The sequence below is a fragment of the Halichoerus grypus genome, chromosome 8, assembly GCF_964656455.1.
Source record: "Halichoerus grypus chromosome 8, mHalGry1.hap1.1, whole genome shotgun sequence".
NCBI lineage: Eukaryota > Metazoa > Chordata > Mammalia > Carnivora > Phocidae > Halichoerus > Halichoerus grypus.
The window spans coordinates 115251036-115267790 of NC_135719.1; the positions used below are offsets into that span (position 1 = coordinate 115251036).

The 16755-nt window shown below is 37.1% G+C and overlaps 1 protein-coding gene across 1 annotated transcript in view; it reads right to left on the reverse strand.

Annotated features, from left to right (window-relative positions):
• The window catches only part of KCNH5 (potassium voltage-gated channel subfamily H member 5), a 311548-nt gene that overhangs the window by 109320 nt on the left and 185473 nt on the right, over positions 1 to 16755 (reverse strand). The window contains exon 8 of the mRNA XM_078053792.1: positions 5935 to 6134. Within this exon, the coding sequence (XP_077909918.1) occupies positions 5935 to 6134 (200 nt within the window). The remainder of the gene's footprint in view (positions 1 to 5934; positions 6135 to 16755) is intronic.

Below are 16755 nucleotides of genomic sequence, written 5' to 3' on the forward strand. Positions count from 1 at the left end.
TGCTTTTGTTTGTTTTTATCTTTATCTTTTTCTTTTTTCTTTTTTTCTTTCCTTTTCTTTTTTCTCTCTTTCCCTTTCTTTTCCCACTGCTTCAGGTCTTTTCTGATTTGTTTAGAGTATATTTTCTGGGGACGTTGTTACCCTGCTAGCATTTTGTTCTCTCATTAATCTATTCTCTTCTGCACAAAATGACAAGACGGAAAAAATCACCTCAACAAAAAGAACAAGAGGTAGTACCGACTGCCAGGGACCTACTCAATACGGACATTAGTACGATGTCAGATCTAGAGTTCAGAATCATCACTTTAAAGATACTAGCTGGGCTTGAAAAAAACATGGAAGTTATTAGAGAAACCCTGTCTGGAGAAGTAAAAGAACTAAAATCGAACCAAGTAGAAATCAAAAAGGCTATTAATGAGGTGCAATCAAATATGGGGGTGCTAACTGCTAGGATAAATGAGGCAGAAGAAAGAATCAGTGAGATAGAAGACCAAATGATGGAAAATAAAGAAGCTGAGAAAAAGAGAGATAAACAACTACTGGATCACGAGGGCAGAATTCGAGAGATAAACGATACCATAAGACGAAACAACATTAGAATAATTGGGATCCCAGAAGAAGAAGAAAGAGAGAGAGGTGCAGAAGGTATAATGGAGCAAATTATAGCAGAGAACTTCCCTAATTTGGGGAAGGAAACAGGCATCAAAATCCAGGAAGCACAGAGAACCCCTCTCAAAATCAATAAAAATAGGTCAACACCCCGACATCTAATAGTAAAACTTACGAGTCTCAGAGACAAAGAGAAAATCCTGAAAGCAGCTCGGGAGAAGAGATATGTAACCTACAATGGTAGAAACATTAGATTGGCAACAGACCTATCCACAGAGACCTGGCAGGCCAGAAAGGACTGGCAGGACATATTCAGAGCACTAAATGAGAAAAATATGCAGCCAAGAATACTATATCCAGCTAGGCTGTCATTGAAAATTGAAGGAGAGATAAAAAGCTTCCAGGACAAACAAAAACTAAAGGAATTTGCAAACACGAAACCAGCCCTACAACAAATATTGAAAGGGGTCCTCTAAGCAAAAAGAGAGCCTAAAAGCAACATAGACCAGAAAGGAACACAAACAATATACAGTAACAGTCACTTTACAGGCAATACAATGGCACTGAACTCCTATCTTTCAATAGTTACCCTGAATGTAAATGGGCTAAATGCCCCAATCAAAAGACACAGGCTATCAGATTGGATTAAAAAACAAGACCCATCGATATGCTGTCTGCAAGAGACTCATTTCAGACCCAAAGACACCCCCAGATTGAAAGTGAGGGGGTGGAAAACCATTTACCATGCTAATGGACACCAAAAGAAAGCTGGGGTGGCAATCCTTATATCAGACAAATTAGATTTTAAACCAAAGACTGTAATAAGAGATGAGGAAGGACACTATATCATACTTAAAGGGTCTATCCAACAAGAAGATCTAACAATTGTAAATATCTATGCCCCTAACATGGGAGCAGCCAATTATATAAGGCAATTAATAACAAAAGCAAAGAAACACATTGACAACAATACAATAATAGTGGGGGACTTTAACACCCCCCTCACTGAAATGGACAGATCGTCTAAGCAAAAGATCAACAAGGAAGTAAAGACTTTAAATGACACACTGGACCAAATGGACTTCACAGACATATTCAGAACATTCCATCCCAAAGCAACGGAATACACATTCTTCTCTAGTGCCCATGGAACATTCTCCAGAATAGATCACATCCTAGGTCATAAATCAGGTCTCAACGGGTACCAGAAGATTGGGATCATCCCCTGCCTATTTTCAGACCACAATGCTTTGAAACTAGAACTCAATCACAAGAGGAAAGTTGGAAAGAACTCAAATACATGGAGGCTAAAGAGCATCCTACTGAAGAATGAATGGGTCAACCAGGAAATTAAAGAAGAATTAAAAAAATTCATGGAAACCAATGAAAATGAAAACACAACTATTCAAAATCTTTGGGATACAGCAAAGGCAGTCCTAAGAGGAAAGTATATAGCAATACAAGCCTTTCTCAAGAAACAAGAAAGGTCTCAAGTACACAACCTAACCCTACACCTAAAGGAGCTGGAGAAAGAACAGCAAATAAAGCCTAAACCCAGCAGGAGAAGAGAAATAATAAAGATCAGAGCAGAAATCAATGAAATAGAAACCAAAAGAACAGTAGAACAGATCAACGAAACTAGGAGCTGGTTCTTTGAAAGAATTAACAAGATTGATAAGCCCCTGGCCAGACTTATCAAAAAGAAAAGAGAAATGACCCAAATCAACAAAATCATGAATGAAAGAGGAGAAATCACAACCAACACCAAAGAAATACAAACAATTATAAGAACATATTATGAGCAACTCTATGCCAACAAATTAGATAATCTGGAAGTAATGGATGCATTCCTAGAGATGTATCAACTACCAAAACTGAACCAGGAAGAAATAGAACACCTGAACAGACCTATAACCACTAAGGAAATAGAAGCAGTCATCAAAAATCTCCCAAAACACAAAAGCCCAGGGCCAGATGGCTTCCCAGGGGAATTCTACCAAACATTTCAAGAAGAATTAATACCTATCCTTCTGAAACTGTTCCAAAAAATAGAAATGGAAGGAAAACTTCCAAACTCATTTTATGAGGCCACCATTACCTTGATCCCAAAACCAGACAAAGACCCCATCAAAAAGGAGAATTACAGACCAATATCCCTGATGAACATGGATGCAAAAATTCTCACCAAAATACTAGCCAATAGGATCCAACAGTACATTAAAAGGATTATTCACCACGACCAAGTGGGATTTATCCCTGGGCTGCAAGGTTGGTTCAACATCCGCAAATCAATCAACGTGATACAATACATTAACAAAAGAAAAAACAAGAATCACATGATCCTCTCAATAGATGCAGAAAAAGCATTTGACAAAGTACAGCATCCTTTCTTGATCAAAACTCTTCAGAGTATAGGGATAGAGGGTACATACCTCAATATCATAAAAGCCATCTATGAAAAACCTACAGCGAATATCATTCTCAATGGGGAAAAACTGAGAGCTTTCCCCCTAAGGTCAGGAACGCGGCAGGGATGTCCACTATCACCACTGCTATTCAACATAGTATTGGAAGTCCTAGCCACAGCAATCAGACAACAAAAAGAAATCAAAGGCATCCAAATTGGCAAAGAAGAAGTCAAACTCTCACTCTTTGCAGATGATATGATACTTTATGTGGAAAATCCCAAAGACTCCACCCCAAAACTGCTAGAACTCATACAGGAATTCAGTCAAGTGGCAGGATATAAAATCAATGCACAGAAGTCAGTGGCATTCCTATACACCAACAACAAGTCAGAAGAAAGAGAAATTAAGGAGTCGATCCCATTTACAATTGCACCCAAAACCATAAGATACCTAGGAATAAATCTAACCAAAGAGGCAAAGGATCTGTACTCAGAAAACTATAAAATACTCATGAAAGAAATTGAGGAAGACACAAAGAAATGGAAAAACGTTCCATGCTCATGGATTGGAAGAACAAATATTGTGAAGATGTCAATCCTACCTAGAGCAATCTACACATTCAATGCAATCCCCATCAAAATACCATCCACTTTCTTCAAAGAAATGGAACAAATAATCCTAAAATTTGTATGGAACCAGAAAAGACCCCGCATAGCCAGAGGAATGTTGAAAAAGAAAAGCAAAGCTGGCGGCATCACAATTCCAGACTTCCAGCTCTACTACAAAGCTGTCATCATCAAGACAGTATGGTACTGGCACAAAAACAGACACATAGATCAATGGAACAGAATAGAGAGCCCAGAAATGGACCCTCAACTCTATGGTCAACTAATCTTTGACAAAGCAGGAAAGAATGTCCAATGGAAAAAAGACAGTCTCTTCAACAAATGGTGTTGGGAAAATTGGACAGCCACATGCAGAAGAATGAAACTGGACCATTTCCTTACACCACACACAAAAATAGATTCAGAATGGTTGAAAGACCTCAATGTGAGACAGGAGTCCATCAAAATCCTAAAGGAGAACACAGGCAACAACCTCTTCGACCTCAGCCGCAGCAACTTCTTCCTAGAAACATCGCCAAAGGCAAGGGAAGCAAGGGCAAAAATGAACTATTGGGACTTCATCAAGATAAAAAGCTTTTGCAAAGCAAAGGAAACAGTCAACAAAACCAAAAGACAACTGACAGAATGGGAGAAGATATTTGCAAATGACATATCAGATAAAGGGCTAGTATCCAAAATCTATAAAGAACTCATCAAACTCAACACCCAAAGAACAAAGAATCCAATCAAGAAATGGGCAGAAGACATGAACAGACATTTTTCCAAAGAAGACATCCAAATGGCCAACAGACACATGAAAAAGTGTTCAATATCGCTCGGCATCAGGGAAATCCAAATCAAAACCTCAATGAGATACCACCTCACACCAGTCAGAATGGCTAAAATTAACAAGTCAGGAAACGACAGATGTTGGCGGGGATGCGGAGAAAGGGGAACCCTCCTACACTGTTGGTGGGAATGCAAGCTGGTGCAGCCACTCTGGAAAACAGTATGGAGGTTCCTCAAAAAGTTGAAAATAGAGCTACCATATGATCCAGCAATTGCACTACTGGGTATTTACCCCAAAGATACAAAAGTAGGGACCCGAAAGGCTACGTGCACCCCGATGTTTATAGCAGCAATGTCCACAATAGCCAAACTGTGGAAAGAGCCAAGATGTCCATCAACAGATGAATGGATAAAGAAGATGTGGTATATATATACAATGGAATATTATGCAGCCATCAAAAGGAATAAGATCTTGCCATTTGCAACGACGTGGATGGAACTGGAGGGTATTATGCTGAGCGAAATAAGTCAAACAGAGAAAGACATGTATCATATGACCTCACTGATATGAGGAATTCTTAATCTCAGGAAACAAACTGAGGGTTGCTGGAGTGGGGGGTGGGGTGGGAGGGATGGGGTGACTGGGTGATGGACACTGGGGAGGGTATGTGTTCTGGTAAGCGCTGTGAATTGTGCAAGACTGTTGAATCTCAGATCTGTACCTCTGAAACAAATAATGCAATATATGTTAAGAAAGAAAAAAAGAAGAAGAAGAATGTAGCAGGAGGGGAAGAATGAAGGGGGGGAAATCGGAGGGGGAGAAGAACCATGAGAGACGATGGACTCTGAAAAACAAACTGAGGGTTCTAGAGGGGAGGGGGTTGGGAGGATGGGTTAGCCTGGTGATGGGTATTGAGGAGGGCACGTTCTGCATGGAGCACTGGGTGTTATGCACAAACAATGAATCATGGAACAGTATATCTAAAACTAATGATGTAATGTATGGGGATTAACATAACAATAAAAAAAAATTAAAAAAAAAAAAAAAAAAAAAAAAGAATTGTATGTTCTTCATAAACATGTGTGAGAGAGGGGAGAGATTTAAGTGGAGGACAGCATAGAAGACATATCACTTTTTTACTTTATAAGCAAGAAAGTTTCTTTCTAAATTTTAAATGGGCAAAAAGTCAAAGAAGAAATCAAGAATAAAACTGACCAGAGAGATGGCAGCACTGTTAGTTTTAGAGGAATGCAGCAAATTACTCTGAGTGGTAATGAGTGTTTTAGGGAAATGGAGTAATTAGTTGTTTTCAGAAACAACAATTTCTAAATTGATGATTAATGGTTGAGTGCTTAGCACCTTCTAAGCACTCGATACATACTACGATTGACTGATACATCACTTAGGAAAAACAAAGTAACACAAAGCAATTATACAAGCAATACATGAGTGGGAGAGCTACAGTCATCTGAAGATCCTATTGAAATGGAAAATAAGTAACAACAACAATAATATCCCATACCTTCTCTGTGTCAATGCCTTTTGACATGGACCATGTTGAGACAATATAATCCATGACTCGTTCACTAAGGCCTTTGGGGACCTGATAGAGTTTCAGAAAGTCCCGCACATTATTCAGCATCTCATGGTATCGGTTGGTGTTGGCATACATTTGCTGGAAAATTGTAGTAACATTTCCAAAAATAGTTGCATAAAGAAGAGCTGAAAGAGAAGAAATAATGAAAATAAAACAAATATCCCAAGTGAAAAATAAATATGAATACTTATTAATCAATGAATCATCTGACAGAGATGTCTTTATAAACTTTTAGAGATTAAGGCATGTTAACCCCTGAGAAGAGTGCCTGGACTTTGGTATTCACTCAGTAACTGTTACCTTCAGTCTGAGAAACACGACTTCATGAGTATGTGCCATCCTAGTCAATGTGGCAAAACATGAGACGGGCTAATCAACTTCCTAAAGAATTAGATAAGGCAGAGTTATAATTTGCCTAAGGAATTCTAGCCTTATGACTAAAGACATCCTGCTGTCTTGTCCTCCTGAATGAAGCCTAATCGATTTAAATTTTCCAGGGATTGATGATCCAGTTTAGAAATGTATGCTCTTTTTCATTGCTTGTTTCTTTCAGCTTTTTGGAATACTTCTCTGCTAATAAATATTTTTAACAGAACATCAGAAATATAGGGAGTAAAGACAAATTAAAGAGTTCCATTTTTTAAATAAGGAAATAGGACTGGAATAAATAGCTAAATTAAAACTTTGCAAGTGCTTGAAAATTCCAGTTATTAAACTCATGTTTAATATCATGTTTAAGGACGCCTGGGTGGCTCAGTCGGTTAAGCATCTGCCTTCGGCTCAGGTCATGATCCCGGGTCCTGGGATCGAGCCCCGCATCGGGCTCCCTGCTCAGCGGGGAGTCTGCTTCTCCCTCTGCCTGCTGCACCTGTACCTTCCCCCCACCCACTCATGCTCTCTGTCTCAAATAAATAAATAAAATCTTTAAAATAATAATAATATCATGTTTAATCCCAGCATCGTAAGGTTTTTGATTCCATCATTTTAATTACAAGTAAAGCCAGCTTGCAGACCACTGTTATTTATCATCAGAGCCCTATGAATGCAGCAGGCCCCTCCCTCAACCCATAATTCACCAACTCTTCTCTCTCCAGATGTGGTCGGGCTACAATGTTAACCTCATCTTGTAAAAACTTTTAAAAACAATTGAGTTCAGCCCAGACTCAACATACCTCCAATCCCACCCACCCCACACTATCCTGTCCCTTTGGTTCCATTCCTTGCTTGGCAGTAAACTCTTTTGAAAAGGGGCAATACTTTATTCCCCTTAATATTCATAAACACAGTATTTAGCAACCATGTACATTCCATAAGCATTTCACAAATAAGTGTAGTATCACCAGTGGTCACTTCCTTTCTACATCCTCCAAGCATTTGAAAAATGACTCCTCTAAACTGAGTATGGATTCATTTTGCAGTTTCATCAGCCAAATCCCGTTTGATGACAGTGGTATAAAATCAAGCTAGGAAAGCAACTTAACCTTAATCTGTTTTCAGAAATCATTCATTTTTTTAAGAACAGTTGTTCTTTGAATACAACAAATTATAAATTCACAACAGAAAGCTGTGATTTTTATAACATTTACTCAGTTTGTTTGTTTTGTTTTTTGTTTTTGCTGTTATTTAGGCATTTTGATGCCAGTTCAGAACAATTTTTAAGACCGATGATATTTTGTTAAAACTGAGTAGGAACAAGGCAACCTCCTTGGGTCCCCTTCCTCTTTGGGAGCTTTGTACTATTATTTTACTATCGCTCAATAAACCTTGCTTTGCTAAAAAACAAAAAAACAAAAACAAAATTGACTAGGAACCGTATAGTGCTGACATTTCTCAACTGGGAATTAATTAATTAATTAATTATTCATTTATTTCCAGTGTAGTTAACATACAGTTATATTAGTTTCAGGTGTACAATATAGTGATTCAACAATTCTATACATTACTTGGTGCTCATCAAGATAAGTGTGCTCTTAATCCCCTTCTCCTGTTCACCCCCGCCCCACCCACTGCCTCTAGTAACCATCAGTTTGTTTCTTCTCTACAGTTAAAAGTCTGTTTTTTGGTTTGTCTCTTTTTTTTCTCTGTTCATTTGTTTTGTTTCCTAAATTCCACATCTGAGTGAAATCATATAGTATTTGTCTTTCTCTGACTGACTTATTTTACTTAGCATTATACCCTCGAGGTCCATCCATGTTGTTGCCAATGGCAAGATGGGTCTTTAAATCTTTGAATATTTATATTTAAAAACAAAAACAAAAAAAGTAGGTAATCACAGATTTAATATCTCTATTCCATCATTGTTGGTATCAGGAAAGACAAAGAAATGTAAACAAATTAAGGGTAGACGAATCATATATCAAAATATGGAAGTTTTCATTTTCAGAAAAGAGAAATAAAGAGAATTTATGTCTTTAAAATAATGAACATTTCAGAAGTTAATGAAATAATGCTATAATCATTGTTTTGAATAGTGTTCAGCTATTATAAGTTGTCAATAAATATCACAGAGCCACCTATTATTTTGACATGTTCAGCTTGTTTGGCTCCCTAAAATGCTTGCAATATGCTGTACTTGCCAAAGTGTCTTACTACTGCCTTTTAGTTTAATAAATTACCACACATTTTATCTTTTTGGGTACATTAAATATGCACACATTCTGCTCATATAAAAAGTTTCAGCACTAAAACATGAATAAAACTGCCAAAGTATTAAAAGTGTGCAGCATTAATAAATGAAGAATATAATCAACATCCCATTAAGTTTGGCATATTACAAAGATAACCACTTCTGCTTTCCATTTTCATGGGAGTGTGGCAGCTTACACTGGGTAGGACTAAACAAGGTCAGAATTTAAGATAAGACATTCAATTTTGTGTATTTACATTAGAAAAAAAATTTTTTACTTTGAAATAAGTTGCAAAGAATGTGCAGAAAGTTCACATGCACCTACATGCAGCTTCTCACAGTGATGACATCTTACACAACTAAAGTCATTTATCAAAACCAGGAAATTGAAAATGGCACAATACAATTACCAAGACTATAGATCTTACTCATATTTCACCATTGTTTTTTAAAATTTAGTTTTTTTTTGTTTTTTTTTTTAAAGATTTTATTTATTCATTTGAGACACAGAGATACAGAGAGAGAGAGAGAGCATGAGCAGTGGGAAGAGGCAGAGGGAGAGGAAGAAGCAGACTCCCCGCTGAGTCAGGAGCCCGATGTGGGACTCGATCCCAGGACGCTGGGAGCATGACCCGAGCCGAAGGCAGACGCTTAACCATCTGAGCCACCCAGGCGCGCCTCACCATTGTTTTACACACACTCATTTTTTGATATATAATTTTATAAAATCTTATCACATATACAGATCTGTGTAATACATCTATATTTTTTTAAAAAGAAACTACTTCTTCCTTAAAAATATTCTCAATGCTTGGGACTAGCATACATTTCAAAAACCATAGTAAGAGCAAGCAACAATGTTCCATGGCAAGCAAGAAAACTGTGTCCCGCCAGTCTGTGTTCCCAGGATAAATGCGCACATCTCTGTGTTATGTGCATTTGCCAAAATGCCTAGTTTTTTAAGTAGGCTCCATACAGTGTGGAGCCCAATGTGGGCCCGAACTCACAACCCGGAGATCAAGACCTGAGTTGAGATCAAATGTTGGATGCTTACCCCACTGAGCCACCCAGGCACCTCCCAAAATGTCTATTTTTATAAACCTTATATTTGACAACAATGTGGCTATCATCAACTAATCTTTTCTTCTTTATTTAAGTACTTCTCTAATCCCTTGGAGAACAGTGGTCCTCCCTGTCATTCTGCTATATTTCAGGCCTTGTCTTCAATGCTCCCTACTGTATTTCTAGAATACAGACCAGGTTCTGGAACATAGTAAGTGTTCAAATATTTTTTTCCAGTATATTCACACACCAAAAACCTAAGAAACAGTTTTTCAGAAACATCCTTTTTGCTAATCAAAGTCTCACTACTGGTGATACAAAAACACAGAAGGAATACACATTATTAACATGAGTAGGAGAATAAAATATTTAGAAGCTAAGGTGACACATGCCCTGGCTATATTAAGATAATAAATAATTTGGGAAGGCCCATTATCATTCATCAAACATGAATGCCCGTGTTTGGCCTGACCAGTTTTATAGAGGCCTGTTACATAATTTTACCCCTTGAATGCAGTGCTACATAGTCAATTCACCTACTTTACTAATAATAATTTAGCTAATTTATTAAAATTTGATAAGCCTTTTTTATATGCATTCCCATAGCCTTTTAGGCTCAAGACAATTTTAGACAAGTCAAGCTTATCACAGTTAAAGTCTTGGTAATTCTGGCATACAGTTGGGTAATAATCTTATCTAAAAAGTCTTATATTTTCTTATTCACACAAAGAAATTATTTTGAAGATAATTATGGTAGACTGAAGATGGCCACAAGTCTCTGACACCTCTTCCATTGACAAGCAGGGTCTACACCCTTCCCCTTGAATCCAGGCATGCTCCATGACTGACCGATAGAATACAGTTACTATGCTCGTATGTCAGGATCTGGGCCCCGGCCTTAAGAAACCAGAAACTTGCAATTCTTTGCTGTTGGAACACTTGCTCTTGGAATGTAGTTTCCATGTTGTGAGGGATCCCAGGCATTCTTCTAGAGAGGCCTACACGAAGAGCAATCAAGACACCTAGCCAATAGCCATAGCTGAGCTCCCAGCTAAGCAGTGGCCTTAAACTGAACAATTTAAAATATTGATATGAGAAGACACTTCTGGTAGCACTTAAGGCTATATAGGTGATTCAATAATATCTTTCCTTTCTATTTCTATTTAATAATGATAGTTAAGACACGAAGGAGGAGAGTCTGGGTGGCTAGTCGGTTAAGTGTCTGACTCTTGATTTCAGCTCAGGTCACGATCTCAGGGTCATGAGATTGAGCCCCGCATCAGGCTTCATGCTGACTGCTTGGGATTCTCTTTCCCTCTGCCTCTGCCCCTTCCCCTGCACATGCGCAGACACATGCTCTCTCTCTCAAAATAAATAAAATCTTTTTTAAAAATTATAAAAAATACGAAGGAAAATGTTCCATCAATCTATAACTATGTGTGGGGCGCCTGGGTGGCTCAGTCATTAAGCGTCTGCCTTCAGCTCAGGTCATGATCCTAGGGTCCTGGGATCGAGCCCCGTATCGGGCTCCCTGCTCGGCGGGGGCCCTGCTTCTCCCTCTCCCATTCCCCCTGTTTGTGTTCCCTCTCTCGCTGTGTCTCTCTCTGTCAAATAAATAAATAAAATCTTTAAAAAAGAAATCTACAACTATGTGTGCAACACACAGCTTGGCAACATCAGCTAACCAGCCATGTCTGTGGCTGAGCCAACTAAGTGGATTTCCAGACCCATTCAAGCCACCCCAACTGATACCACATGGACCAGAAATAAGTCATGCCCTCCTATCCATGCATAAATTAAGATTCAAGAGTAAAATAAATGGATGTTCTTATTTTAAGCTGCTAAGTTTGATTAGTTACACAACTAAAATAATTTAAACCTTAATAAAACAGATTGATTCTCAACAGGATAGAGAACCTGGGGGATGAGGGGGAGTGAGCTCCTTACAATGCACATCAGAGCTCAATAGTATATTTTAGGAGATACTTTTAAATATTTAATATACTTCGGGGCGCCTGGGTGGCTCAGTTGGTTAAGCTTCTGCCTTCGGCTCAGGTCATGATCCCGGGGTCCTGGGATCGAGTCCCACATCAGGCTCCCTGCTCGTCGGGGAGTCTGCTTCTCCCTCTCCTTGCTCCCCCCTCCCTGCTCATGCTCTCTCTCTCTTTCTCAAATAAATAAATAAAAATCTAAAAAAATTAATATACTTTATATTTTCAAATTCTAAAACACCTTTTTTATAATATAAACATTAAAGTCATTAATGTTTAATGTTTTCAAAAGGAGGCATAGGTTAAAAGACTGCATAATGTCATTATAACTAATCACAGATTTCATTATCCATTCAACATTGTTGAATTCAGTAGATATTTATTGAACATCTATTTTATACCAGCCACTACACTAGCCAGTAAGGAAATGATGATAAAAAGACAGACGTAATTCCTGCTCTCAAGTAGTAGCACTACTTTCTATAGAAAAGTATAGTCTTTAATTCTCCCAAATCACATTCTTTGAAAGAAGGCTAATGATCTTTTCCTTTTCATAGGTTACAAAAATTCACAAATAAACTTATAGCCAGTCCATGTATATAAACTAAATATAGTTTATTTTTCATGGTTAAATAATTTGCAAAGTCAAACAAAAATCTATGTTCAGCGAATTAATTTTAACTCAGCTTCCACTCTTAGGAGTTGCTCAAGAAAACAGATTAAGATGATGATATCTGGGTCTCTGAAGGAATTACATTCTCCAGCTGCTTCATTTTGTTTGCTCCTTAGGTCAAGCTATATCCATTCATCTCATTAATGACTGATTTGTACTTTTTAGACTTTTTTTGACTGTTCATGATGACATCCAACATTTACTTTTCCTAATTACCTTCTTATAAATCTTGGCAAGTAAACACTGGCCTTAGAATGAGCAATTTAAAATGTTGCTATGAAAATGTATTTCTGGTAACCTTTAGTTTAACCATCATTGCCTTTCTATTTACATTCACTAAAGTCCACCTGTAATAATGATATTTAAGATGTAGAAGGAAAATGTTCCATCAATCTGGTGATTGTATGGGTAGCTTCCAGCCTGTTAAAACATATGAAATGGCTCCTGTTGGTCTTAGGACAAAGTGAAGAAGCTGATCTTCAGGAACCTGTGGTTTCAAAGTCTTCCTCTCCTTCCAGCTCTCATAATGGCTCCTGGTTTCCCTGGATGCTCTTTTGCAATGACCCATATATGTATGCACCCTCTAGGTATCCACTTATGAGCAGATATTTTCTCTTTTCCAATCTTCACTTAATCTATGCCCCATTCCACCTAGTACCTGAAATGTGCCAATTATCCAGTTAGAAATGAATCTTATTACTTTACATTAAATATTGAAAACTATTTAATATACTAGCTCTCTAAGAGATATTGGAATTTTGAAGGGAGGAATTCCAGTTAATACAATGAGTTGATTAAATCATTATTTGAATTAAATGTTAACTAGTGAGATGAGTTGGGACACAGAGGGACAATTTTTAGAACTTAGCAAATTATAGCATAATATTGGACAGATTGCACCAGTTTATAGATGATCCCATGAGTACCATAACAACTGACTACATCAAAATAGTCTCAATAATTACATGGCAATGATTATTGATATTATTTCCTGTATCCTAAGAGTTGCTTAATTTTATGAAATTAATATGTATAATAATAACAGAAACCTCTGTTAATCAATTAGTAATGTAACATCAAAGATGGACAGAAAGGGAGGGAGATGAATGGAAAGATGTAAGAGGACTGTTCATTCAGAAGAATTCCAAGAAATTAAAGTTCGAGTAAAAACAAAGAATCAAAGGATCAAAATAGCTTGATCTTCACTTTATCTTTCTGTGATAGTTATTCTATTTTTTTATGCTAAGCAAATCCATTTTCTTTTTCTTTCTAATCCAGCAAAATTCATTTACCTTGATTATATAGCTATAGAAGTTTTTGTAACTTTGATAAAGACTAGCTGGAAAATATAGAACAATGACTCTGAAATAAGAGGAATGATAATAATAGATAATAATAGATGTTCAATGAATACTAACCTCATCATTTCAAATTCATTTATTATGAGTCAAACAATAGTTCCTAAAAAGTATCAAAATATATCAGGCAACCAGAGACAACCAAACGTTAGGGTTATCTTTAGAGGCCCCCAGCTCCCTCTTAGTGCCCACCTCTTCCCTCTCTTTGATATACCTACCACCAGCCTGAGCCCCCTTCTTACAGGGGCCTACCTCATTGCTTAGGACATCATATCTTCCTGGTTGGTGCATTGCCCAGCTGATGCAAAGGCAAGATTAGTCACACACACACACACACACACACACACACAACTTCAGAGGGAGCTGTCTTAGGCACTGAACACCATCTCAAGCAAGGGCACTGTTAGATCTGCCATCCTTGGGACACTGGTCACTCTTGTTATGTTTCTCAGAAATTCTAAAGCCATCTTAGAAAGTGACAGAGGAAGGAGAAATATGAGGAGGTTTGGAAATAAAAAGGCACAGAGACAGAGATTGCTGGTGATGCACAGTCACTCAGACATGCCTGAAGGGAAAGGAGACACTTTTTTTTTGACATTATATTTCAAAAATCATAGTTACAAAGAAAGACTAAAACTTCAGCTGAGTACAAATGACTAAAGGAAAATAAGGTATGTTCATTTCAGGTGATGCCAAGCTGGGCAAAGTTCAGCACAAACACAAAAGGCAGAATACCAACTTGGAAAAGGTAGCATGATGGACCTTTTTATTTTCTATATCTAAAAATTGCTACTGTTTCGGTTTCTAGGAACAACTGAAAGTATAAACTACATTTTATGAGTTACTTAACTAATAACATGTACTTTTTGTACTTATATTTTGTTTCCATTTTTTTTTTCCTCTGTTAAGTTAGGAGAAGGCACATTTTCTCCTCTCTTCATCTCTATTCACACACACACACACACACAGAGTTTAATTATAATCTGATCTGATGAATAGATAATAATGATATAAGTTGTATTTTTCAGGATATTTATAAATTCTTATATTGTATCTTTCTTTTTAAAAAAAACTTTAAGGGGGCGCCTGGGTGGCTCAGTCGGTTAAGCGTCTGCCTTCAGCTCAGGTCATGATCCTGGCGTACCGGGATCGAGTCCCACATCGGGCTCCCTGCTCAGCGAGGAGTCTGCTTCTCCCTCTGACCCTACCCCCTCTCATGCTCTCTCTCTCTCTCTCTGTCTTATTCTCTCTCTCTCTCAAATAAATAAATAAAAAATCTTAAAAAAAAACTTTAAAACACAAAATAAGGAAACCATAATGGTAAGATTCAGACTATAGCAGTTCAATGATTTTGATACAGGAATTTTCCTATGCCCCTCAAATTATGGAATGCCAAGATCAACCTGCTTTACCTAGTTACAAGTCCAGCTTTATGAGCTACAGGGAAAAAAAAAAAAGAGAGAGAAAATAAAGTGAGTTCATCATGGTGTAATTAAGGTGAAAATGGAATTTCTTTTACTTATGGCTCTTCTCTGTTTATCTTGTACTAAATACACATTTTAGTTGCTTTTCGGTAGTGTTAACTTTTCAGTAATGATATCTGCAAGTTATTTTTGCAATCTTTAGCACCAGAATATAAAAAGAAACAATAAGTAGAGCATAACATTAAATCACTTACTCTTTCTATGTATCTATAAAGTGGGTGTTACTATTATGCTTACATTGGATGGAAGCACCAGATACAGTATTTGAATAATATTAAGATACCTTTTTGCCAAAACACAAGTATTACTGGTCCAAGATCCAAAAGTGGGAAGTGGCACTGCCAACAACCTGAGGGCTCCTAGGAACAGTACCTGTGGAACAGCCAAGAGCTTCTCATATACTATTGCAACCTGTCTTCTTGCTGACCCTCAATACATTTCATTCTTACTTCCAAATCTCTGTTCACGCAACTCCTTTGTGGTGGATTGCAAAATATGAAAATTTTTTTCCATCTTGATATGCACATGTCTTTGCATTGAGACTTTATTGCCTCTCTACCATAGGTGGAATCTATTTCCTTTACTCTGGGCTGGCTTTATGACTTCCAATAGAAGGTGGCATAGATGATATTATGCAACTTTGCTTTCGATTTATGGGTATATATAGAAACATGACTAGAAGGATGTTTACAAAATGTTAATAGTTGTTATATTTGGGCAATAGAATTTGTGGCAATTTTTGTGTCCCTTAAACTAACCTACATTTAAATTTTTACAATAAGCATGTACCATTTTTACAAAAAGGGTAAGTTATTTACATTTTTAGAAAGGACAGAGCTATAAATCTCTTTAAAGGACAATTAAGTCAGTTCCCAGGTGACATATTCATGAAAAGTCATTAAAAACCCAAGATGCTAATGGTGATAGCAAATCTTTACTTAGTGCTTATTATGAGCCTTACATATGTTATCTCATCAAATTCACACAATCACCCTAAGTTACTATTTTATCCTCATTGTAAACATAAGAAAACAAATTCAGGAAATTAATCTGCCCAAAGTCAGGTCAGAGTCTCAGTAACTACACAAACTAACACGCTTATCTGCTTTAATGTTGATATTGCAAATAATAATCACCTTATCCCATAGCAGACCTCATATAGCCAATGCTAGCTGTTTACTAATCATTGATCTGGCCAAAAGTTCTTAAGTAGGAATAGTAGATCTCAAAGAATCAAATACTCCCAAGGTCTACATTATAGGTCAAGTAGAAATAGGACGCACCCCTTAAGTGACATGTACCCATCACTAAACTAGGATATGCTTACATGAATACAGACAAGAAACCCTTAAATCTGCTATGGTTGCCACAATACCCAAATGGTCATTTAATGCAGTAGAAAACAAAATTTATTGATTAATATCTCTGTAACATAAAAGGAAAATTCTAGTTTATGTTGCTTATGCTTATTCACTATGATATACTATTATATATTATGATACATATCAATACTAATCAGGCATTTATCTTTATTTTGACAGAATTAAAAATT